Raw genomic sequence first — 26,379 nt, 5'->3', positions numbered from 1 at the left:
CCCTCCCTGCCCATTTGTGTTGTCCCTGCTCTTTCTAAGATTGCTCTAACTAGGTCAGGAGACCCAAAATTAAGAACTATGCAATCACCCCGCTAGATTTAATCAATTTCCCTATCCAGGAAACCCTACGAATCATTTTAAACTCATGAAACAAGTGCCTACCCAAACCAGTTTTAGTGTTTAACAAGCGGAGTGTCCTATTTTTTAGGGTGGAGAAATCTTCCTCACAGTTAGATGGTATTGGTGGTACATTTGAAAGCACAACTGTATAAGGTGTAGACTCAGGAGGTAAATTGAGATGTCCCTTACCATGAACAACAACCGAGCCCCCCCATCCAGACCCTTGTGAATTTCCCCAGCTTTTACTCCAGCCCATTTTGGATTAGTTGGTGCTGGTTGGGTGTTGGCACCATTTAGTGTAGCAGCCGATGTTTTCGCCGAATGAGTGACAACATCATTAAGTACAGGGGGCCTATTTAAATCGACAACCGGGAGTGTTCCTTGAGCGCCCTGAGTTATTGAGCCCCCATTTGGTATTTGACTAATTGGCGACAGGAGTTTTTGTTCTTTGTTATTCAAGTGGGTATCAATGTCTGTGAGTTTGTCTAACAGCGGTTTTAGCAACACTAATAGCTTCCCCTCAACTTTCGCCAATATGCCATCTTTCAACTCAGCTTGAGAATGCACAATGGAATTTTGACTTCTGGATATGCTCAGACTAACAGGGCTGCCAGCAGCTATTTCTTCTGCAGGGCGTCCCTTGCCACTAGCAGTACCTTTAGTTTTTGCCACTTTGCTAGTTTGTTGTACAGTAAGTGGTACACCACCCGCCTTTCTGATCCTTGTGGTCACTGGGACCGTGCCCCCCCTTTAATTTGGATTGTGCTTGTCGTGTCAACCGGGTCTCGGTGGGGGGTAATGATAGTGCTAGTGGCGGTGGTGCTGCTGTAGTGGTTAATTCGGTGACTAACATGGGTGAATCTTCTAAGATTACTACCAAGGGTTCTAGGGCCGGGTGTGGCATGCTAGCCGAATTACATACAACCGGGCTGGCTACATTAGAGATAGGCCCCTCTATAATGGGTTCCATGGAAAGTCTGCGCTTATCCAGGGAGAGTCTTCTTTGTGTAAGCTCTATTCGTGGATCAGGACTGACTCTGCCCTAATAAGGAAGGTGTCAAGGGTGCCCACAACCCCTTGGCCCCCGGTCCCTTTACGAGTACCCATACTTGTAATGAAAACAAGCAATGAAAACAAAACTTCAGCAACAGAGTTCACTCCTTATTAGTTGAAAAGTCAAGAGTCACTAACCATTTCGGGATCAGTTGGGTTCGTAGGCAGGAGGGCAGTTTTTCAAATGCAAGATTGGTGGCCCAGCCCTGCCCCTGATGGCCCGCCATTTGCTCGGGCTTAGCCCGGCGCCCCTCGCGCGCGGGAGCTCCAACGGTCTTTTGTGCGCCACCTGGCGCGAAATCGGCGTATGAGGCGTCCGGCCGCAAGGACTCCTGGGGGATATAGCCCCCTCCCTCGGCGGCGGCGCACTGGGGTCAAAAAAGGCAGCGGCAGCGGGGGAGACCGGCATCAATCGTCCCCACGTCCCCACGCCTCAAGGGCCAGCAGAAAATGTCCCCAACAGCAAAAAGCGTCCTGGTGATTTACTCGCCCAAACTTTGCAGAGCACCCCAGCTTTCCTTGTCGAGAGGGACCATAGACGAAGGGGCAGTAGAATGCTGCTTCTTGGCCGCTGTCACAATGACAGAATTAGGGCAGGATCTGTTCATAAGAACGCTGGATCCGAATCCGGGGCCCTGTACTTCTTTTGAAGCCGGGATGGGGCCGACTTCACCGAGGCCGGAGTCAGAAACAGCTCCATGGCCGGTTCCTCCAGTCCTGGCACCAAAGGCAGCAAAGGGTGAGAAAGGTGCCTGCGCTGCAACGTTTCAAAGATCATAGATGTGGAAGGGGTGGGCACCATCAGTGTGATCCCCAACTTCGCTGCCCTTTCAGCCGCACATACTGGAACGTCACAATGTCATCCACTTGCGACATTCTCGTAGTAGGAAAGTCTGACACAGTGGGAGAATATCTCCTGTCACTGGACGAGTCCGTGTACCTGGACCGTGACCTTTTCCTCCGCCGACGATGACGTGACCTCGTCGAAGATCTATGCTCACTGAGAGAGCGATGCCTCGCTCTGGATCTTGACCTTGGCTTTCAGGGCCTTGCAGGAGCCACCGGCCCAGGAGGCTGCAAAAACGGAAGAGGTTGAGTAGGAACCAAAGGCTTTGGTTGTGGAGGCCGAGGCGGTGGTGGAAAAGGGAATAGGAGGTGGAGGAGAAGGCGGAGGAGGAGGAGGAGGAAGAGGTGGTGGAGGATGAAGTTGCGGAAGAGTAAGAGGCGTAGGTGTCCTGGGCCTTGAGGGCGAATAGGTCCTGGAATAATAAGAGTCCGGTGACCTAGGAACTCTCCTCTTCTTACGAGCAGGCTTCGAGGAGGATGCTCTGGAGGAAGATCTCTTTGAGGACGAGCGCCGGCGCTGCCACAACTGGTGACTCGCCAATGATGAGGAGACGCTAACCACAGAGGCATTAGACACTGTTCTGGGTCTCGACTTCCTCTTCGACATCGACTTATCCCTCCTCGACGTCGACCTCCATGACGTCTCTCTTCTCGACGTCGCTCTTCTTGACGTCGACGAACTCCCCGAAGTCGAGTGCCTTTGCCTTGACATCGATCTTTCTCTCCATCGCAAACATTGGGAACAGTGTTTTAATGTTGCTTATATCTTTTAACTATATTGTCTCAGGTTTGTCAAATAAGTCCCTGACATATTTCAGTCATGGGATTTTCCGCACATGTTCCAGGGCAAGACAATCCCATACTACCAACCTTGTCAGACCCACCTCTTCGTTGGTCCAGATCTTCAGCCAACCTACTAAAGTCTTCACTCCTATACTATCTGCGATATAACTAACACCCAGCTTCTCATGTATACAGTATGCTGGCGTGCTCTGTGGGACTTTCAGCATCCGCCTTAGATATTTGTTTTCGACCCTCTGCAGGGTAGTAGGTTTAACAAATCCCCACACCTCATTGCCGAACAGGACTTTGGCACAGCAAACTGCTTTATACAATTTTAAAATCACACCCGGAGTCCAGTACCCCAGCCTCAGGGCATAATTTGCAATTGAGCCCGTGGATCTATTCAAGTTCATACACTAATCCTCTATAAGATGTTTACAATTCAGGTGGTTATCAAAAAACACACCCAAATAGGCGAAGGCTGGGACTTTACCCAGGGTGTATGAGCCTATAGAGTAATTATATTTTTTGCTGGGCTTCTTTCCCACCTCCATAACGTATGATTTTGCAAGATTCAAGGGCATGTCCAGATGTTCCATGAATTTTCAACCACTATTTTAAATATTTACTAAAAGACCAAATGAAGGGCAACGTTAGATTTTTGATAAATATTTTGAAAAAGTCACTTTTAGAAAGCTACCTTTTCCCTTTCTGAAGCTCCTGGGTGCTAATTTGCATTAACTGGCCAGCTGCTCTGCAGGTTTTGGATACTAATGAGGTGTAAAAACCGCTCCCAAAGCAGAAACAATAGCTTAGGCCTTGTAACCAATGGGCTGAGGATGAGGTATGTGCCGCTTCTCCTGGAAGAGTGGTTAGAAGGGTTCAGGATTTTAATTTACTGAAGGGACAAGAGTGGCACCTACCCATTCACAGTCAAGCGTATGGAGAAGCCTGATGAAGGGAAGCCTTTGACCTCCAGGCCCTCTGCAGCAGAGTGGGCACCAGCTCAGTTGGAGGGGCAGCTGGTCCCAAAACCAGTTTGGTGTAGCTAAAGAGAAGGGGGCTGCTGCTTTCCGGAACACAACCCTGATTTGCTGAAAAGGTTCCTTTCAGTAGCAGAAGGCCAACGCCATCTTGATCTTGGATCCCCTTTAGAATAGTGCACTGTTGGCAAGAGACAAACACTGTGTTGAGACAGAGTTGCGGGTTGCACCAATTAACTTTTTCCTTATTGTTAGGGAGTGTCCAGGACCCACACCCAACCAGTGGCAAGTGAAATTTTAAAATCTGGCACCTCATCCACAGCTCAACAGAACACTTTCTGAACCTGTGGTAGAGCAAAAAATAATTGAATTGAACCTGCGGTCTAAAACCTGTGTGTAGACCCGAAGAGCTCTACCTGCTCCCACTTGTACCCAGGACAAAGAAGTGCTCACCAAGGATCAGTTAACTGACCTCCTGTGTGTCTAAAGGTACAGCAAAAGCTACAACAGGCTTTTTAATTGAATGACCAGCTGCAATTGGAAGAGGACTGGACCTTCTTGGTTGCTTCTGCTAGAGTGAGTCCTAAACCAAAAGTGTTGTCTGTGAGGTTCTGGGAATCTTAGTGGAATCCAGAAACACTTAGTCAAAAATTTCTGTAAAATGTGGACTTCCAAACCTCCAGAGGATCAGGGCAAAAAAATCCAAGTCAATCTGCCCAAGGAGAGACCTTGTTGCGCAAGAAAATCATGTTCCTTCCGCTTGGAACATTCTGCTGCCTTGAAATACTTGCGGGAAGCCTATCCGACTTTGGTGTGACCTTCCTTGATACAGTCTGCTGCCTTGAACCGCTGGAGGAATTTAAGATCCAGAAAAGACACTGAAGGTAGAAATCTTGACAAGGGGAGGACACCAAAGTATCCGGCAGACAAGAGGACATCTCTGGGAATGAAATTTTACTTTTACCACTCAAAGCTTTTCCTGGCAAAATCAACTGCTTCAGTGGGACCTCCTAAAAAGCCTTTATTTATTTATTTATTTGTGTGTTTTATAAAGCGTGCAGCGGCCCCAACGGGGCATCCCGGCGCTAGAAACTCTGACAACAAGAGGGACTGGATCGGGGTAGCAGACTAGGAGGAAAAGAGATGGGTTTTCAGGGATTTGCGAAATGCTGGTTCTGCTTGGCAGTTGCGTAGAGCTAACGGGAGCTTGTTCCAGTGTTGAGTGGCACAGACCTCAAAGGTTTTACCGCCTGCACGGGAACCCTTTCATAATTCTAAGGGGATTTGCTGGAATCAGCCTACTGCAATGCCTGAAGGAGGATTTTAACTTCCATTTCAGAGAATAAGGGCCTAATTTATAACTTGGTGGGAGGCCCATTTCTTCATCCAGTAGATGGAGTAGATTGCTTTGTCTCCTGAAGGAGGTGCCGCCTGCCAAATTAAGAAATGACAGCAAAGCTGGTGGTAATTTCCAAAGCATTGTCAGGAACAACAGTCACAACAGTTCCTGCCAATGCTTTTTTGCAGTTTGGTGCATGGCTCCGTCAACGTGACATAGCAATGTGCCAAAATGTTTTCTTTTTTCTTTTCAAAAAGAAAATCCCAAAGCGGGATTTCCTTTGTGAAAAAAAAAATACTTTCCTTTCCATAGGAGTCCTCTCCCATGGCAAGGGGGGCATTTTGCAGTTTTCACTTCCCCTTGCTAGGCTTTTCCTGGCAGCGATGGCCAGTGAAAAGTGACCTCTAATTATGCCCATCTAATTCTGGTGGGAAAAATCTGAGGTCTGTCTAAAATGGCCCTTCTTCAGCAGGGCCCCTGTAGGGGTTTAATCACGATGATAATGGAGTAGCATCAGCCGTGATTAAACCTAAGGTCAACGGCATTTAAATTTGTCTGGCTGATCTTTAGGCTGGCGATATGTATACTCCATTGCGACGTGGTATACATACCACCAAGATTTAAATTAGGCCATATGCCAGAAGGTACAAACCTGCTTGGTGTATTTGACCTACACTCCATCATGTTTGGCCTGAACTCGCGCCTATGTCCAGGTCAACTGAGAAGAATGATTACTGATTGGCCCTTAACACCATCAATGCTACAGGGATTATTCCTCTGTGCTGAGGCTTGATCAATCCCATTGTTCATGACGAGCTCAGCTCGTCATGAGCACACAAGCAGTGTACTGCATGACGAGCTGAGCTCGTCATGAGCATGGAAGGGGTTAATGTTTGTTGTTACATTTTGCCTTAAATCTTTAAAAAATCATTTCTCTGGGTCCCCTTATTGGATTTTTGTCGTTTTGGAGTCAGTTTGTTAATTACATTTTTCTCTATTATTCATAAATTCAAGTATGATTTTATCTTGTTATGGTTTTATCTTTTAACTGTTTTAGTACTTCTACAATGCTTTACACATTTTCTCCAAGTTAAGAATATCACTTATGTGCCATAGGTTCTAGGGGTTGAGCTCGGGTTTAAATTATTGAACCCTTCATCTGAAGCTAACTAGTTAGTGACTGTATTACCTATGGTGTACTATGATCCACCTCAATTAATAATCCACTTTCTTACAGCAGCCAGTCCGATTCAAGCAAAATAGGAGATATATGCTCTCACCTAACTATTCCTACTTCTGCCCTCTCTGTGAAATTTTGAAGCACCCATAATTGCCTGAAGCTGGAATTGGAATATTATTCCCCTGTCTGAGAAACAAAAGTATTATTGCGCCCCTGGATAGATATCTCAAATGAGAGACCAGGAACTGTAAAGGCAAGTCATCTGAATGAATAACAGACCTTGGCATGCAGTGGTGATGGTGCTTGCGGAGGGAGGGGGAGGTCGGGCCAGTTGTGCCATGGGCCCCGAAGCATGGCCAGGGTAGGGCTAGGTCGTGTCCAGATCCAGTTAGTGCCTCATTGATCAGTTTGCTCTTCGAAGATCACATATTCATAACAAAACCCAGTGCATTCCAGGTAAACAGCCCATCAAGTGGCCTAAGGCAGGCTCGGATATCATAAAGTAATGACTAAGGTGCACTTTTAGGGTCACTGAGCAGATAGCATGCAGTATAGCAAATGCTAGGATTAGCTAACTGATGGATATGCCAACCTGATCCATCCATCGTACAAGCACACGTCATCAAGCCTAACATGTATCTATCCATACTTGTACCCATGCAGAGTCATCCATTGGCTCATCCATACAAGCATCTGTGCATCAATCAGTCCATCCACCTCATTCACTCAGCCACTCAAAGCACCCATCCAGTATCCATTTGTCTGTCCAGCTAAGCACACAATCATGCATGCCCTGCCTTTCATCTATCTACCCATACACTCACCAAGATCCGACCATCCATCCTCCCAAACAATGCAAAAAACTGTTCAGCCATCTTCCCATTTACACCCTCTCCATTTATGCCCACACTATCCACCCATCAATCCATCCACCTACCCATCTTTCCATCCTTCCGTTCATCCATCCATTAGTTTGTACACCTATCCATTTCACAAAATAAGAATAGAAGCATTGACACGCTCAAACTAAATATGCGATGTATTAAAAAATCTTAGCACCAAATAATGAGTGAATGAGAGGGAAAGAGTCAAGAAGGACAATAACTTGGAAAACATCAATAAGGAAAAGCCAAAAACCTGTAAGACAAAAACAGGTTACAGCTTTTCAAATGAACTGCAATGTTATGGTGTTCTGTTGAACATGTTTTTCTAATACATTCAGTGCTCAAAAACCTTTGATACTTCACTGAAAGCCAGTACAAATATCCGTTTTGAAGCAGATTAAATTTATATCACATCGCTGCCAGCATATGCCAGAGAGCTGGAAAACGTAACAGTGCTGAAATTACAGACAGACACTCCCTGTTGTCTGATCAATAACGGAAAATATACAGCAGGCTGAAAGTAAGGACAGTCCAAGTGAGTTACAGACAGGTTGTCACCCTGCCCACATGGGATTTGATAGAAGTCCATCATGGCCAACGGTCGGTCAAATACTAATGTACTATGCTTTTCAGAGTGCTGTGAGTGGGCTCCTCAGGCATGGAGGGTCCTGTTTCTGGGTGGGTAGTAGTGATGGGAGAAGCACAGGCTGTAGAAACTAGGTACAATAAATTAAATTGTGCCCGGTGGGAACATCAGGACAATCAGGAGCGATCAATTAAATGACCGCCTGACAGGAACACTAGGGAAAATACGCGCTATGATTGAGTTGATTAGGAGAATCAGGAGTACTGGGGGAGCTGAAGAATAGTACAACTACTTTAATCGATCTCAGAAAAGATGTACGAATCCCCAAAGTGCCGTGGCCTGATACCAAAACAAAAGGCTCAACCTATCCACCCAAACTTGAAAGAAGCTTAACCATAAATTGCTGTAGAGTAGGGGTGGGGGATATATCTCGCTCCGCTGGCAGAACTTGCGCACTCTTGGCCACTCCATGTTACGCATGTAATGCGGAGTTCAGGCCTCGTTACTCCAATGAGGTCGGTCGTGATCGTTCGCAGTCAGAAAGCTGCAATAGAGAAGAAAATCTAATCAAGCAGCAGCAAAACAGCTACCGAAGTTGCGTCCTCTGGCATGCCAAATGGTACTGTATGCAGTGATTTGATAAAAACTAACGCGGCACGTCCTCCCGGCACTAAATCGCAGCGCGAGCAGCGCAACATGCCTGTTTCTGCCCATTTGCGCAATACTGCGTAATCTCGCGGAGGTTTTCTGGAACTCTTCGCAATTCCACTGAGTGAAACTCCATGAGTTCCGCCCAGGCCTACTGTAGAGGGCTAACCAAAATTCTCTTTCTGTATGTGCCCTACTGGTTACTATGTGTAGGGCTGTATGTGTGATAGGCTTTTCTAGACACCTAGCTGTCTAATGCCAGAGCAAAAATGTATGGAGAGTCTAACCAATTGAGAAAAAAAGAATAGGTTTAAACACATATCGGATACCCTTTTTGTTAGAACTTCTTAAGACAAAATATGCTGTCAATGTATTTTATATGACCTGTCTAAGCACAACAAATGCCCACTGTACAGAAAAACAGAGTCAAAGTAAACATTTATCAATGTACAGATTTAAATTTTAAGGAGCATAAAATATACAAGCGTGATTGTTTTAGATAAAAATTGTATATTTTGCACCAACTACAAAACTAAAAAAAAGCAAGGAAATTGACCTGTTTTGTTTTCAAAGATTTGGCTCATGGCGAACTTCAATACAAAATACATTGTTGAATAAAGAGTGGCAATTCAGGGGCTCGTGTATGAGGGTTCCAATTTGGCAGCGAAGTAACCTTATGGATTGCCAAACTTCCCTCCATATTTTGAAAGAAAATGTAATAAGATTACAAGAAGTGTGGGCAACCGAGGGTAATACGCAAGTGCATGTGGTCCAGGAGTGGGTTTCTTGCTGTTATGACCCGACCACACAGCTGTAACCATAACAAGAATGTAATGCCGCGGAATATTGTAATCTTATGTGATCCTGACTGTTTGGAAGTTGTGAAATAATGCGAAAATCATGTGTTGCTCTGCCAAAGATGGCTATAAAATGTCTTTTAATGCTGCAATTTGTTTTCAATAAAAACAGTTTTAAAAAAAAAAGATTACAACAACTGTAATGTTGCGTGGGCTTTTAAGAAGACATTTAGAACTCACCACGAGATCCAAAGATCGGGGACTGTGTTGGAAGCCAGGGGCTGGAGTCAGGCTCTTCTTCCGAAGAGTGATAGCATACTAGAGCCTGGGACTCTGCTTCCTCGTGCCTGTAAAGTTACATACGAGAAATAAATCCCTGTTAGTTCATTATTCATGTACTTCGAATAGCAAATTAATTTGATTGGCGCATTAAGTGAGGCAACTGTTTGCCAAAGTAAAACGTCACAGCTACTAAACGCAAAAGCAAATCAGTGTATTTTTACTAAACCATGCCAAATACTTTCAGTCCATCAATCCAAAACTTTAAAAAATTTGATGTTGATAGCAGATCCTGGAAAGCCGCTCTCCTCACAAGTACCATTGGTTTATTTTTATATGATAATGATTCCTTTTTAAATTTTTTTAACAAATGTGCAAACCATACACCTGTACATTCTGTCTATTATTTAGGGTAATCAAGAAAAGACACATTCAGGCACCTCGTCTATTAAACTTCTTTCCTGTACACACTCTTTGAAACACTGGCCCCGTTAGGGATAGACTGTAAACTACAACAGGGCAGTCTCAAAACAGGACAAGCAAACCAACCTATGGAATACCCCCATAACATGCCCCCATATAAAATACGACTCCTATCGATTCTGCACCACGAAAGTAGGCCTTGGACATCACTATAGAGTGGCTGGCAATGAAAAAGTTCCAAGTTAACAAAATACATGTTGCACAGATGTCTCGTAAAACTATAACTACTATTTCTGCATTCTTCGCCGTCCATGATTTGGTATTTGCATTAAATGCCTGGATGCTTCAGCGGTGAGCATCGATGCTTCCCAACTGTGAGGTTCGGGTTACTGATTAAGAGGTTCAATTTAAATATATCTCTATTTCATGTGACAAACACTAGAATTCTCACGGATTGCCTGGATCTCCATGTGTTAATAATATTGTTTTAAGTTCGTCTGGAGCCTTTAGCGAGAACTGGTTAAAACAAGCACTGGCAAAGCCAATAGGTCTGGATTATGAATAAAAGTGCCCTATATGTCATTGATGGGTTTCGGCACTAAAGAACAAGTTACTTACATTCGGTAAAGATATATATCTGTAAGAAACATAGGTTAGTTATAGATTCCTTACCTTGGAATATTCCCCAGGCATCAGAGTGGATCCGGAAAGTTTTTTGTCAGCAGTACCCCTGCGCATCAGTAGGTGACGTCCGTCGACTCCGCGTCCGTCGGTGTGGGCGTGGTCGCCAGGATGACGTTGCAGAAGTTACTTAGACCACGCGCAAACGTCAGTTCTGTACACGACTTTCCGCGCCGTGAACGCAGAGCCATGCAAGACACTAACCACTGGTGCACAAAACTAGGGCCCTGAAAGGATGTCCTTAACCATCGAAATCAGTTCGCAGAACTGGGAGGATGGGTGGAGAGGTAAGGAATCTATAACTAATCTATGTTTCTTACAGATATATCGTTATCAAAGGTAAGTAACTCGTTCATCTGAAAGAAAGAGTTAGTTATAGATTCCTTACCTTAGAATAGATACCCCAGCAATACCAACCCTGGAGGTGGGTCTGCGAACCAAGATCACACCAGAAAGTCCTGAAGAACAGAACGACAGAAGAAGCCGTCTCTCCAGACATGGCTGTCCAGACAGCAGCAGCTCGTAAACGTGTGCAGTGATTCCCACATAGCTGCCTGATAGATGTCATTTAGGGGGATTCCTTGTCCCAAAGCAGTATTAGCTGCCGTCGCTCTGCTAGAATGGGCACACAGCCACACTGGAGGCTCCTTCTTAGCCTAATAGTAACAGGCTTTGATGCAGAGACCGATCCACCTGGAAATGGTCCGTTTAGGCATGGGCTGACCTTTCTTAGCGCCCACGTATTCAACAAAGAGCTGGTCATCCACCCGTAATTGCTTGGTGCGATCCAATTAGAAGGAGAGCGCACATTTTAGATCCAGACGGTGGAGCCTCTCTTCCTCTTCCGGAGGCGGAAAGAAGGTGGGCAAAGTGTTGGTTTGGCCGATATGAAAAGAAGTGGCCAACTTTAGAAGAAAGGAAGGTTGAGTTCTGAGGACGACCTTGTCCGGATGAACAGCAAGAAATGAAAGATTGGAAGACAGAGCTTGTAGCTCACTCACCCTGCGCGTGGAGGTGATGCCCATCAGAAAAGCAGTTTTGAGAGTTAAGAGTCTGAGAGGACAGTTATGTAACGGCTTGAAGGGAGCGCACATGAGATAGGTTAGCACAAAGTTCAAGCACCACTGAGGCATTACGAAGGGAACAGGAGGAAACAGATGAGTAATGCCCTTAAGAAATCTATTTACAACAGGGGACTTGAAAAGAGAAGGCTGATCAGGAAGCCTGAAAAAGGCTGAAACGGCCTTAAGAGTGCCCAGAGCAGAGCCCGGCTGGGCCAAAGAAAGGAGGAACAAGAGAACCTCAGAAAGAGGGGCAGAAAGGGGTTCCACAGCCTTTGCTGTACATGCCACAATCATATTCCATCTGCAGGCGTATACCGTCTTAGTGGAGGGACGCCTGACTGCCAAGATTACATCACAAATTTCGGCAGGCAAGTCAAATGACGTCAACTGCCGCCGCTCAATCTCCACGCAAGGAGGTGGAGGCTGGACAGGTTTGGGTGGAAGACCGTCCCCTGCTGCAGTGACAGAAGATCCTCCAGAAGAGGCAGTAGGATCGGGGATAGATGGCCATGCTGAGCAGCTCGGCATACCAGACACTTCATGCCAAGTCTGGAGCCACAGGAATTTCTTGGGCCCAGTCGCGCTTGATTTTCCTTAGCAATCTGTTTAGAAGTGGCATAGGCGGAAAGGCGTATAGAAGACCGCAACTCCACTCACGATGAAAAGCGTGGCCATGCGAGTGCCGCCTTGGAAATTCCAAAGCGCATACTTGCTGACGTTGCGCGATATCTTCGGTTGCGAATAGATCTAATCAAGGATATCCCCACTGTTGAAAGAGACCTTGCACCACCTCCGAGTGAAAATGCCATTTGTGATACATCATGCACCTGCGGCTGAGTTCGTCCGCCCTGGCGTTCAGTGAACCTGCCAGGTGTTGAGCCACCCGGGATATGTCTTGATGTTTCAGTCCTGTCCAGAGACGGAGGGCCTCTTGACATAGGGTCCACGACCCTACCCCGCCTTGTTTGTTGCAGTACCACATGGCGGTGGTGTTGTCCGTGAACACCTGCACTACTCTTCCCCTGACTGAGGGAAGGAATGCCTTTAGTGCAAGACGGATCGTCCGGAACTCCAGAAGGTTGATGTGAAGCCCGGACTCCGCCGGAGACCAGAGGCCTCTGATCTCCCCCTCTCCCAAGCGGCCGCCCCATCCCAGAAGGGATGCGTCTGTCACCACTGTGTGTTCTGGTTGGGGAAGGGAGAGGGATCTGCCATTGACCCAATCCTGGTTTGTGAGCCACCACTGCAATTGTTGTGTAGTGCCCTCTGAGATCTGGACGCAATTGGACAGATTCCCCTGATGCTGCGCCCACTGGAACTTCAGGTCCCACTGCAGAGCCTGCATATGCCACCTGGCATGATGGACCAGCAGGATGCAGGAGCCCATGAGGCCCCGCAGCCTCAGAGTCATCCTGACCGAAACCCGGGATAGAGGCTGAAAGATCGGAATCATAGCCTGAATATCCCGGACTCGCTGATCGGGAGGATACAACCGAAACTGTGTTGTCCAGAACCGCTCCGATGAACGGGAGCGACTTCGACAAGCTGATGGACAACCCCAGCAAATGCAGGAGATCGGCCATAGTCTGGAGGTGGGGGACGACTGCCTGGGGCAAGCCTGCCTTCAACAACCAGTCGTCAAGATAGGGGAAGACTGGAACCCCTGATCTGCGCAGATGAGCTGCGACCACCGCCACCACTTTCGTGAACACCCGAGGGGCGCTGGTAAGGCCAAAGGGGAGCACAGTAAACTGAAAATGCTCGTGGCCTACCGTCAACCGCAGGTAATGCTGGTGGGCGGGCAGGACGGGGATATGAAATGAATATGCTCCTTACCAGTATGCATCTGTTCTTGGCATGTAGGGCTGCTAACATTCATATCTTTTGCATAGATCGCCGCCTAGTGTTGGGTCTGGATGATCGCAGGTTGTTGTCCTGGAAGAGTCTTCGAAGTATCGTGAGATAGGTGGCTCCTCCCCTGGACTACAGTGCGCATGGGCATCGGCTCCATCCCCAGATTGTTTTTAGCCATTGTGGCAGAGATGGAGTGAAAAGTGTAAAGGATGTCCATGCTAATGATTGAATGCAAGAGTGTATCTGCAGCTGCGACAGGCACCGGGGAGGAGGGTGGGCGATATGAATGTTAGCAGCCCTACATGCCAAGAACAGATGCATACTGGTAAGTAGCATATTCAGTTCGAGGCATGTGGGCTGCTAAATTCATATCTTTTGCATAGAATACATAGCAGTCCCTCCATTAACGGCGGTTGCCCGTGCCAGCTGCAGAAACCTGAAAAAGTGTCTTGAGAACAGCCTGTCCTACAGCTGCTTGCTGCTTGGAGTGCACATCGACACAGTAGTGTTTGGTAAACGTGTGCGGTGTAACCCATGTGGCTGCTCTGCAAATATCTTCTAAAGGAATGTTTCCCAGGAAAGCCATGGATGCCCCCAATTTGCGTGTGGAGTGCGCTCTGGGGGGTATTGTTAAAGTACGTTTTGCTTTGTGATAACAGATTTGAATGCACTTAACAATCCACCTGGCTATTCCTGCTTTGGAAATAGGGTTGCCTTTGTGCAGTGGTGAGAAGGCAACAAAAAGTTGTTTTGTTTTCCTAAAGTGTTGTGTCCTGTCAATATAGTACATCAACGCCCTCCTAACGTCCAAGGTATGGAGCATTCTTTCCGCTACTGATTGTGGGTTTTGAAAGAATGCGGGCAGGTCAATAGTTTGGTTGAGATGAAACTGTGACACCACCTTCGGAAGGAATTTGGGGTTAGTGCGTAGCACCACCCTGTTTGGATGAATTTGTATGAATGGCTCCTGTATTGTGAGCGCTTGCAGCTCACTGACACGTCTCAGTGACGTAATAGTAATAAGAAAAGCCACTTTCCATGTTAGGAACTGGAGTTCACATGAGTGCAGTGGCTCAAAAGGTGGGCCCATCAGCCTGGTGAGGACCACATTGAGGTTCCACACCGGAGCCGGCGGTGTTCTTGGAGGAATGACCCGTTTCAGTCCTTCTAGGAAGGCTTTAATGGCAGGCACCCTGAAAACAGAGAGATGCTGCCTGTTCTGAAGATAAGCCGCTATGGCGGATAGATGTATCCGAATGGAAGCGTACGCTAGATTGCACTTGTAAAGGTGTAACAGATAGCAAATGATGTTAGGAATAGACGCATCTAGCGGTTTATGTTATTGTCCGTACAGTAAATGACAAAACGCTTCCATTTCGCAGCATAGCATGCTCTGGTAGTGGGCTTCCTTGCCTCTTTGATGATTTCCATGCATTCTGGAGGCAAGTGAAGGTAGCCAAACTCTAGGACTTCAGGAGCCAGATCGCCAGGTTGAGCTGTTGCGGATCTGGATGCTGAATGTCGCCATGGTTCTGCGTCAAGAGCTTGGGTGTTAGGCGCAGCCTTTGATGCGGCACCACCGAGAGTTCCAGAAACGTGGTGTACCATGGTTGGCGTGCCCACGTTGGAGCAACCAGGATGAGTGTCATCGAGTGTTGCCTTAGCTTTCTTGCCACCAGCGGTATGAGAGGTGCTGGGGGAAAAGCGTAGGCAAATCTGCCTGACCAGTTCATCCATATCGCATTCCCCTGCGACTGTGGGTGAGGGAACCTGGCGGCAAAGTGTTGGCATTTTGAGTTTTCCCTTGTGGCAAACAGGTCTATCTCTGGATGACCCCACTGCTGGAAGTACGGGCGGAGCACCGATGGATGTAGCTCCCACTCGTGCATTTGATGGCTGTATCTGCTGAGCAGATCCGCCATCTGATTGTCCTCCCCGGGAGGTGTTCTGCCATGAGGAAAATGTTCCTCTGAATGGCCCACTTCCACATGCTCTGAGCCAGATGAGCCAGCTGTGGCGAGTGGGTGCCTCCCTGCTTCTGGATGTAGTACATCGCTGTCATGTTGTCCGTCCGGACCAACACGACTTTGTTGCACAGATGTACTTTGAAGGACTTGAGCGCCATGAAGATTGCCATCAATTCTAGATAGTTGATGTGCATCTTTTGTTGCTGCGTCGTCCATAGTCCCTGCACCGTGTAATTGAGCACATGAGCTCCCCATCCCTGGAGAGATGCGTCCGTTGTTAGGACAATCTGTGGCACTGGCTCCTGGAACGGTCGGCCCTTGCAAAGGTTGTGTGGATTCCACCAATGCAGAGAGTCGTATGCCCGACCGGTAACCAACACTAGGTCTGTCAGTTGTCCTCGAGCCTGTGTCCACTGAGTTGCTAAACATTTTTGGAGCGGACTCATGTGCAACCTTGCGTGAGGGACTATGAAGATGCAGGAGGCCATCATGCCTATCAACTGCATGAACACTCTCGCTGGAAGGGAGTGTTGCGGTCTGAACTTTTGGATTAGAGACTGGATGCTGTCTATCCTGACTTTGTTCGGCTGAGCCATAGCAGTCAGGGTATTTATTGTTGCACCCAGAAACTGCCGCACATGTGCTGGTTGAAGGTGCGACTTTGGGTAGTTCAACGAGAAGCCCAGACTGTGAAGGAGGTGAATGGTTGTCGACATGTCCGCGGCGCACTGCTGTTCCGACTTTGCTTGAACGAGCCAGTTGTCCAGGTAGGGGTAGACATGTATGTTCTGCCTCCTGAGGTGCGCCGCCACAGTCGCCAGACACTTGGTAAACACTCTGGGGGCGGTGGTCACTCCGAAGGGTAGGACCTTGAACTGATAATGCCTGCTTTGGACGGTGAACCTGAGATATTTTCTGTGGGACGGGTGTAGTGGTATGTGGAAATAAGCATCCTTGAGGTCCAAGGTTGCCAGGAAGTCCCCTTGGTTCAGCAAGGGAAGAATCTGTTGGAGTGTAAGCATATGGAAATGTTCTGACAGAATATACAGGTTGAGGGGGCGCAGGTCCAGAATGGGCCTTAGGGAGCCGTCTTTCTTTGGAATAAGGAAGTACAGGGAATAGACTCCTGTGCCTTCCTCCTCCACTGGCACGAGCTCTATTGCGCCTTTTTGCAGCATCACCACTACTTCCTGCTGCAATAAGTGCAAGTGCTCTGCGGACATAGGACGTTGTTTTGGTGGAATGTTGGGTGGAGTGGATGTCAACTCCAGACAATAACCGGACTGGATAAGTTGTCTTACCCACCTGTCTGTGGTGATGTTTGTCCAGACTGGCAGGAACTGCTGGAGTCTCCCCCCGACAGGTGTTGAATGGTCGGGGGGCAGTGACAGAGAGTCACTGTTTGTTTGCGGCAGAGGAACGGGAGTTGTTGTTTCCTCTGCCTCGTCCCCTGGTGCTGTTTCCTCGATAACCCCCTCTGTTCTGCTTGGGGTACGAGGACTGTGCGCCACCCTTAGTGAATTGTGATTGTTGACCCATCTGTCCCCGGGTAACACCGCGTGCACCTGAGCGACGAAAAGTGTGCCCCCTGAATTGTTGTGACTGAAGGGCCCCCATAGACGTAGCTGTCTCATTGTCCTTTTTAATCTTTTCGAGGGTGGTGTCAACATCAGGACCAAACAGTCTATCCGGATTGACGGGCTGGTTGAGTATGGTCGTTTGAATGTCTGGTTTAAACCCTGATATGCGTAGCCACGCTTGCCGTCTTAGCATGACGCTAGTGTTAATAGCCCTAGCTGCTGTGTCGGCGGAATCAAGTGCACACTTTATTGCTGCGTTTGAGATGAGTTTTCCCTCCTCTATGAGCAGTTTGGTACCCTCCTGAAACTGCGTAGGTAGGTGCTGAAAAAGTTGCTCTAGGGTGTCGTAATGCGCCCTATCATAACGTGCCAATAGCGCCTGTGTGTTTGCTATACGCCAGATATTGGCAGCCTGTGCAGCTACTCTTTTGCCCCCTGCCTCAAGCACCTTGGACTCCTTGTCAGGGGGAGGAGCTTCACCCGTTGTCTGGGAGTTCGCCCGTTTGCGGGCATTTGCGACCACAAGAGAGTCTAGAGGCAACTGTCCCCGAATATATGCTGGGTCTGCAGGTGCTGGCCTGTATTTCATTTCGATTCGTGGGTTGACCACCCTCGCCCTGGTAGGCTCCTTAAAGATCTCCGCAGCATGTTTAAGGACACCTTTGAGCATAGGAAGTGTCTTAACTGTCCTTTCAGAGACAGAAAAAGTGTCAAACAGAAAATCTTCCTCCACCGGGTCAGCATGCATGTCCACGTCATGATTTGCAGCTGCCCGCTCAATTAGTGCATGAAAACCTGCAGAATCCTCTGTTGGGGATGCACGTGCACTGAAAAGCTGTGGGTCTTGTCCCATTTGTTGGCTTCCCTGGTCACCTGTGTCATCATAGGAATCCTGTTGTGCATCAGGGTCATTGATGGGGAAATTGTACTGGTCATCTTGTTCCCCTTCCTCACCCCCGGAATGGTCGGGGGAAGGTGATGGACTCCTAGGCGGAGGCTGGATAGGTTCAACTAGGGCAGGAATGTCCTGTGCAGGCCTCTTCTTCTTCAGTGGAATGACATAGGAGTCCACTGGCTGGGAAGTGATTTTTCTCTTATAAAGGGTCAATTTGCCCGTGTCCGCGTCGATATAACGCTCAGATTCATCCTGAGTCGTGTTGTCGAGCCAATCTTCCACCAGACGTTGAAGATTCCGATGTTGTCTGCGCAGACCTCGGTGCAAAGGCTTTTGGTGCCTCCTTCGGCGGCAGAATGTATAGAAGCTTGGCAGCAGGCTTTGCAGGCATGTCCAGCGACTTCTGAGGCGATGGTGCGGGAGCCGACGTCGCAGAAGCCTTCTCACGAATTTGTTGCAGTGAACCAGCGATTTGTGACGTGCCACCCGCCGAGGCACTTGGCGCCGACGAGGAGGCCGCCGACGGGCCTTCGCCCCCGACGTTCTGTGGCTCCTTTGTAGGCTTAGACGAGGATGCCGCAGCTTTAGACCCGGAGTCTTTGGACCTATGAGTAGAGCCTCCGCTCTTTGATCCGAGGGATTTTGTAGACTCCGCCTCGACTATGCGTCCGCCTAACGGTGCCCCTGACGGCACCGAGCGTTTGTCGACGACTTTTGTGGTCTTTGCCAGCGCCGCCCAGGTCGACCCTTGACGGACGACCTTCTTTGAGGACGCATCCCCTGCCGATGACTTCGGCACTGTCGAGTCGACAGTCTTCTTCGACTTCGGTGGCCCGGAGGTCGACGGAGCCGATGAGGTAGCAGGCTTCGGTGGTTTAGATGGAACGCCCGCATCTTAGGCGTGCCCGAATCCGTTAGTTTCGGTTTCGATTTGGCGTCGGCCATTTTAGGAGCAGTCGATTCCGATGGTTTCAGTTTCGGTTTCGATACATGCTGCGTAGCCTCCGCATGTATGTCCGTGGCCGGGCCTGAAGGCGGGGTCGTGGCTTGCGGTGCAGGGTCGTGGGTAAGGCCGAGTGGCGATCCCGTGACCTGAGCCTGATCTGTGTAACTTTCGGGGCATAGCTCATCCCCCGAGCTATCTTCCGCGGCCCCATAAACTTGTTCGTCGTCCCCTACCTCGACGACGTATTCTTGGTTTTGGCCTATGTCCCCGTCGTCGTCTTCGGGATCGGCCTCGACCTCCGCCGCAGGTGGTGAGATTTGAAGATGATGGCTCAGGCCCTCTTCTTCGGGGTCGTCGAAGATGTTGTCCGGTGGCGGGGCCGTCCGCTGGGCCTCGAGGCGCACCGCGCGCCGAAGCTTAAGCGTTTTCTTTGACCTGAACTTGGAGCAGGCCATGCAGTTCTCCTCGTTATGGTCCGGCGAGAGGCATTTATTACAGACCGGGTGCACGTCGATATGTGGGTATTTGGACCCACAGACGGGGCAGAATTTGAACGGGCTCCGGTCCATGTTGAAAAAGTCGTGGTCTTGCTGCGATGAGAGGGCCTCGATGTCCGAAGAGTAGCTTGACTCCGCAGATTCTGCCTCCAAGAGGCGGGAGAAACTCGAGACCGTACGGAAACAATACCGACAAAGGTAACGAAGGCCTTTTGGCCTTAAAGTAGTAAGTTTTCTCGGTTCCGACAGAGAGACGTCGAGACCGCATCCGAACCCAATGGCGGAAAAAAACAATCTGGGGATGGAGCCGATGCCCATGCGCACTGTAGTCCAGGGGAGGAGCCACCTATCTCAGGATACTTCGAAGACTCTTCCAGGACAACAACGTGCGATCATCCGGACCCAACACTAGGCGGCGATCTATGCAAAAGATATGAATTTAGCAGCCCACATGCCTCGAACATAAGCGTCCTGCAAGTCCAACGCTACCATTCAGTCTCCAGGGTCGAGGGCAGAAAAAGACCTGATCCAGGGCAAAATTTTGAACCTCTCATTCCAGCGGAAGCAGTTGATGTCCCTGATATCCAAGATAGGACGCAGACCCTTGTCATTCTTGGGCACCAGAAAGTAGTGGGAATAGCAACCACAACCTACTTTGGGGCAGGCACGCGCTCGATGACTCCCTTGGCCAAGAGAGCCGTAACTTCCTGTTGGAGAAGGACCAGATGACCCCCCCACCTTATGATGGTACTTGGGTGGCATGGCTGGAGGGATAGTCTCGAAGGAGAGGGAGTAGCCCCTTCGGACTATCTGCAAACACGACTTGTCTGCCGTGATGGTGCGCCAGTGGGGGAGGTAGTGGCGAATCCTGCCACCCACTGGCGTTTGATGTGCCTGAAAGGTCGGACTAGGAGGGTTTGTAGGCTGCTGCAGGGGGGGAGGGACGACTGGCCTGCCTGCTGGCCCCCAGAACCAGGTCAGTGGATCCCACTTCCTAGGCCGTGCTGAGGTTGAACAGCTTGCGCAGGCCTGTGGCTCTGAAAGGAATGTGTTGGGGCACCCCTTCCGTGGCCAGGAAAGGTGCGAAAATCAGACCGTGCGGGAAACATGGTGGAGAGGCCCAAGGACTTGGCCATAGCCCGAAAGTCCTTGAAGCGCTCTAGCGCATTGACTGCTTTGGCGGCAAACAGGCGACGTCCATTAAAAAGCATGTCCATCAAGGTGTTCTGGACATCCCCAGGAAAGCCAGTCGTTCTCAACCAGGCGTGATGGCGAAGCGCCACTGACGTTGAAATGGTCCTACCCAGTGAGTCGGCGGTGTCCAGTCCACAGCAGAAGGCGAACTTTGCTGTATCTCTCCCATCGGCCACAGCACGGGAAAGATCGGCCTGGGCCTCCTCCGGACACTGAGGCAGCACTTGTGCCACTGTATCCCACACAGAGTAGGAATAACGGCCCAAGAGGTATGCAGTGTTCACCGACCTCAGCCCTAAGCTGGAGGAAGAAAACAACTTCTTCCCAAACTGATCCAGCTTCTTGGATTCCCCGTCCTGTGGTGTGGTAGGGAATGCGCTTTTGGACGCTGAGGCTTGGACTACCAAGTTCTCGGGGAGGGGTGTTGGGAGAGGAAAGTGGGGTCGCCCGGGCCGGGCGGTGGCATCGGGCAACCATCCTATGCACAGGAGCCCCTGTGGTGCGCCTGGACCAGGTGCCCAAAAGGATGTCCGCGAGGGCTTCATTAAACAGCAGCAGGGGCTCTGAAAAGCTCGCTGCTGGCTGAAATGCCTCTGTCAGGAGGTTAATCCTGACTGCCACAGTAGGTAGCTCGAGGTTTAGGGCCTCGGCTACCCTTCGCAACACCACTGCGTAAGACGCTCCCTCCTCCGTAGCCACGGTAGGAGGAGACAACATGTCATGGTCTGGTGGTGTTCAGCCCACTGGCATCCCCCAGTTTCTCTCTCCAGTTCGGATCATATTCTAACTGGGCAGTGGGAGGGACCTCAGACTCCTCCCAGTCTTCCTCACCATCCGTTGGCTCCCAAATTGGCTGAAAATGGCCAGGGTGGAATGCAGGCACAAAAGTACCCATCGGCGCCAGATCCGGCTCAGTATCCACATTGGGGTGGAAGCCGGTGTTGACACCGGCTGGAGGTACAGCCGGCGCCGGCTTTGGACGTGGTGCCGATGGAATTGTTGCCCGTGGTGGTGTTACAAGGTCGACCGGCACCGAAACCGAAGCTGCTGGCGTCAGGAACCTAGCCTGGCCTAGTCTGGCCCCCACCAGAGTCCGCAGGGCACGAAGGTGCACCAGCGTAGTCAGGCTGTTCAAAGGTGGCATGCATTGCTTCGTAAAATTGACAAAGCTGGTCAGGGGTCGCTCCCAGTTCTGGGACGGCCGGAGTGGACCCAGAAGGTTCCGCATGCGGAGCCGTGGGAGTGGCACCACCCGCACCCTTCGTCGCATTGGCCGAGGGGAAGTCATAGAGCGACGATGCTTCTTCGACTTCTTCTTGTGCTTCGACTTACCTGACCTCGAGTGCAAAGACTTCGACAAGGAGTGATGATGGCTCTGACTTGGGGTCGTGGTCGCGCTCCAGGCAGTAAAGGCACACGCGGTGCGGATCCGTCACCGACATCATTTGAGAACAGGAACCACAGGCCTTGAAACCGGGCATCCCTCGTGCACCAGGAGTCGATGTAAGACTTGAAAAGAAGTCAACAAAAAGTCGCAAAAAGTCAGTCAAAAATTTACTTGGGGTCCCATTCGCTCTGGATCTGCCATTGCTGGCGCGGAAAAAGAAAGAACTGACGTCAGTGCACAAGGGTGGTGTCTAAGTAAGCTCCGCAACGTCATACCGGCAATGACGACACAGATGACGGGCGCGGAGTCGACCGACGCCCTCTACCGACGCGCAGGGGTACTGCTGACGAAAAGCTTCCTGGATCTAGTCTGACGCCTGGGGAATATTCTAAAGTAAGGCATCTATAACTAACTGTTTCTTTCAGATTATGTTATCTTACATGCACTTTGTCACTCAACTTTGCACTCATGCAAACATTCATCAATCCACTGACTCATTCTTGCATTCACTCTCTGACACTACCGCAACAAAACCCACACACTCAATATACAGATGATAAATTAAAAGAATAAAAGGAGAAAATGTAACTATGTTGCTGTCTAAACAAGGCAAGCATATGCTTGCCATAACAAAATTAAATACCGCTCCAGCTGTCTGTCTTCCAGAGGTATTGTGCATAGTCTATTGTTGTTTAAAGTTCTAGTATGGCTGCCACATCTAGAACCAGTGGTGGTTATCGTGGAATGGAAGAACAATGAAGTACAATGGAGTGTAGTGTAGTTCCTATATTCCCAATAGGCTCTGCGCATTGAAATAATACATCCTATACATTTGACGTAGGACTTAGGTCGACAAGGTCTCTATCGAATATATTAAACTTAATTGTGAGTGCCAGCTAGCTCAGAGGTCACTAGAAACTTTCTCGAATAAACAACAAGGGATTCGTTTCTGACAACCGCATAAACATGACAACTTTGTTTCCCCCAGAATAAACGTATCTTCAGAGTTGTGGAAACAATAGATAGATATTTTACTCAGTCAATCGTGCATGCTTCGTTTCATCAGAGGTGCAGAGAAAATAGAGAGACGGGCATTTTCAATAAAAGGTTTTATTGAACAGTCTTCTTTCTCTTGCAAGTAAAGTGAACTGCTACAATCGTAATACGTGTCAAAGTATAATGCATACAGTAAGAAGAGTATTATACAAATTATAAAATAATACTGTAAAAGCATTGTATGGTTTCTAAGCCATATAAAAATACATACATAAATAACAAAGGCTAAAAGTACTCAACTGGTGCTTCTAATATACGCCTAACCCAAGGTACCTAACCTAAGTCTTGTACGAGGGAAGAAGTAAGTGTGGTGTAGCATAGGTTTAGTTTCTTTGCCAAGAATCTATCCAAGATTTCTCTTAGGGTCTAATCAGCTCCGTACCTTGGTTTTAGAATGAAGGAGGTCTGGTATCTCCGTCTCGGGACTTGATTTTACAACACCCCGCAAGGGGAGCTTGGAAACACTGGAGCTGGATTCTCAGCAAGAGAAAGGACAGCTTCTCGATCAGTGCATCAGCTGGAGGGTCGGCTTCCTTCGGCACTAGCTGTAGCGAGCTGCGTCGGGCAAGTAGATAGTCGAGCTACTCCAAACCACTGTGTGTTTGCTAGGGCAAGTGTAGGCATATTTATACCTTGAAGGTGCCTAGTTTGACGTAAAGTTGGGCATAATAACGTCATCAAAGAACCACAAGGGAATGGTAGTTCTTTTGAAAACTCCATGAGTTTTTGGACAAATCAATATTCAAGCAAGGGGATGTCCCTGACTGCTTAAGCCGATTATTCCAAGAAATCGTTGTGGCTTTTTGGAACGGGTGGAAGTAGCCATGCCTGTATTTGGACTGCATGGGCTATGTCTAAATATGGTTATGGTTTCTTATGCCTATATTAGGGCAATGTGAATTGTACCTATAGAAAATTTCACTCGGGTCCCAAAACGTCATACAACAGGAGAACAACATTCCAAAATGGTCACCTAGTCTACAGGAAGTGGCCACGGGGGATGTGGCTCACTGCAAATGAAATGAGTTGCAAGCAAGCAACCCGGTAACACTGTCTAGAGCTGTTGTATTCAGTGGCGGCTGGTAATTTGAGCAGGAGTAGAGGTGGGCGGGTCACACATGCATACACTTACCCATCTTGATGCACACTCACTAACACCAGTGTATTCACAAGCATACACACAACCCCCTACCATTCCCAAGTGCCATATACAAGCACATATCCATTCCCAGCATGTACATGCAATACACTCATTCATACAGACACACACTCAAAACACACCAAACATACAAAAAAATAACAATTTACTGACCGCAAAAATGATCTTGAGTGGCGGGTGGTTCCTGGAGGTTTGGGCTTTGCCTCCTCTCAGTGTCTGACCCATAAGAAGAGGTGGCCCTCCCTTACTTGTCAGAGAGTGAGATGGGACAGTGAGACTGCTAACCCCACCCCACTCTGTGATAAGTGTTGCTGATGGACAGTTGACCCTGAGCAATTCAGTGCTTAAAACTGAAGCGCACAGGTCCAATTCTATCAGTGCTGCTCGCCCCTGTAACAAAGAGGAGCATCTCCAATTGCTGTGCCAGGCTAAGGAGGTCATGCCTACAGGGTTGTGAAATTTTCATCCGGACAAAGTTCTGCTCAGGCAGCCAGGCGTTTGCACATTTAGCACAAGTATAGTGCTTGGCTGCATGACCTGAAGATGAAGAGTGTCTGCCAGGCTGATCTTTGCTCAGCCTAACAGGCACTCTTCATGTCTTCAAAAAGGTCGGGCTGGGCCCCTCTGCCCTTGAGGATGGGCCGCAACTGCATAGTATTCTCCTAAGAAAATTTTGAATAAAAATAGATGAAGCAAAGAAATGAAGGAGTAACTAATAAAGTTGAAAACTGAAAACTAAAGGGCTGGCCTACCTGCCCTACCACTGTAGCTCATTCACTTTTGGGTGGTGTGATCCAAAACTGCCGACATTCACAGGGCAAGGTAGCCAATGACTGATGAGGACTCAATCATTACCCCATGCAGTCTGCTGTCATGGATGGAAGCAGGTTGTAAATGACACTCAGACAGACCAATGGCAGAAGAAGGCTGACTCACAGGCCCTCTATGTATAGATATGGATCTATATTTATATACGTATATGTATGTATTTAATGATTGTTTTATATAACAAGATCCTGGCCAACCCTTGCCTACTATTGTAATGTTGAGGATTCCGCGTAACAAAATTCGTGCCTACCAGCTTTAGCATAGGGTAATAAAAATCAAAGGGCAGAGAGGCGGTGAAGGTCCGTGAACCAGTGCTGCCTCGGCCAGAATGGAGCGATCAGATCAGAATCAGAGTGCAGGGCTCCGACTTCATCTTCCTGAGAACCCTGGGTATTAGTGGAAATGGCGGAAAGGCATACGCAAAGACGTTGCGCCATGCGATGGAAAATGCATTTCCGAGGGTTCCTGAGTGGTGATGCCTGCTTGCGAAGCTTGGGCATTTGGCGTTCTGTCTTGTGGCAAAAACGTCGATTTGCGGAGTTCCCCATTCCGCGAAGATGTGTTCCAGCACTTCCGTATCTAGCTCCCATTCGTGGGATGGAGACCCCTCTCTGCTCAGAGCGTCCGCCAAGACATTGTCCTTGCCCGGGACGTATTCCGCTTTCAGCGTTATCCCATGTTCCAGAAGCCAGTTCCAGACTCTTTGCGATTCTCGAGATAGTGAGAGCGATCGCGTCCCCCCCTGCTTGTTCAGGTAGTGCATCGTCGTGGTGTTGTCTGTCCTGACGAGCACTGGGGAGTTTTGAATGCGTGGTAGGAAAGCTTGTAGGGCTAGGAAGACCGCTCTTAACTCCAATAGGTTGATGTGGAGTTGGGTTTCCTGTTTTGTCCACTTGCCATTGATCTGGAGTTCTTGGAGGACCGCTCCCCAGCCTTCTAGGGATGCGTCCGTTGTTATCACATGTGCCTCTGCGGGAAGCAGAAACGGCAGTCCCTGTGACAGGTGTTTGAGCGATCTCCACCACTGTAAGTGGTTGACCATAGTTCGAGTGACTCGAATGCGGTCCTCGAATGATCCTGTACTTTGTGTCCACTGGTTCGTTAACTCCTCCTGGAGTGGGCGCATCTTGAGGCGGCAGAGGGGAATGAGCATGATACATGGGGACATCATGCCGAGGAGGGACTTGAAGGTGCGGACCGGTAAAGTCTTCCTTGATGCCACTGATGTGGCCAGGGAGATGAGTTTTACTTTCCTTTCCTGAGAGGGGAAAGCCTTGACGCGTTCCGTGTCTAGAGTTGCCCCAAGAAATGTAATGACCTTGTTGGGTTTCAGTGTCGACTTCTCGTGGT

The 26,379-nt window shown here is 48.9% G+C and overlaps 1 protein-coding gene across 4 annotated transcripts in view; it reads right to left on the bottom strand.

Annotated features, from left to right (window-relative positions):
- The window catches only part of MEIOSIN (meiosis initiator), a 2,162,440-nt gene that overhangs the window by 929,921 nt on the left and 1,206,140 nt on the right, over nt 1–26,379 (bottom strand). For all 4 annotated transcript variants that reach the window (XM_078660969.1, XM_078660970.1, XM_078660971.1 and 1 more), the window contains exon 7: nt 9,460–9,566. In XM_078660969.1, the coding sequence (XP_078517095.1) occupies nt 9,460–9,566 (107 nt within the window). The remainder of the gene's footprint in view (nt 1–9,459; nt 9,567–26,379) is intronic.

This window comes from Lissotriton helveticus, chromosome 9, assembly GCF_964261635.1.
Source record: "Lissotriton helveticus chromosome 9, aLisHel1.1, whole genome shotgun sequence".
In the NCBI taxonomy this organism is placed as follows: domain Eukaryota; kingdom Metazoa; phylum Chordata; class Amphibia; order Caudata; family Salamandridae; genus Lissotriton; species Lissotriton helveticus.
This window is presented reverse-complemented; position numbering and strand designations above follow the sequence as displayed.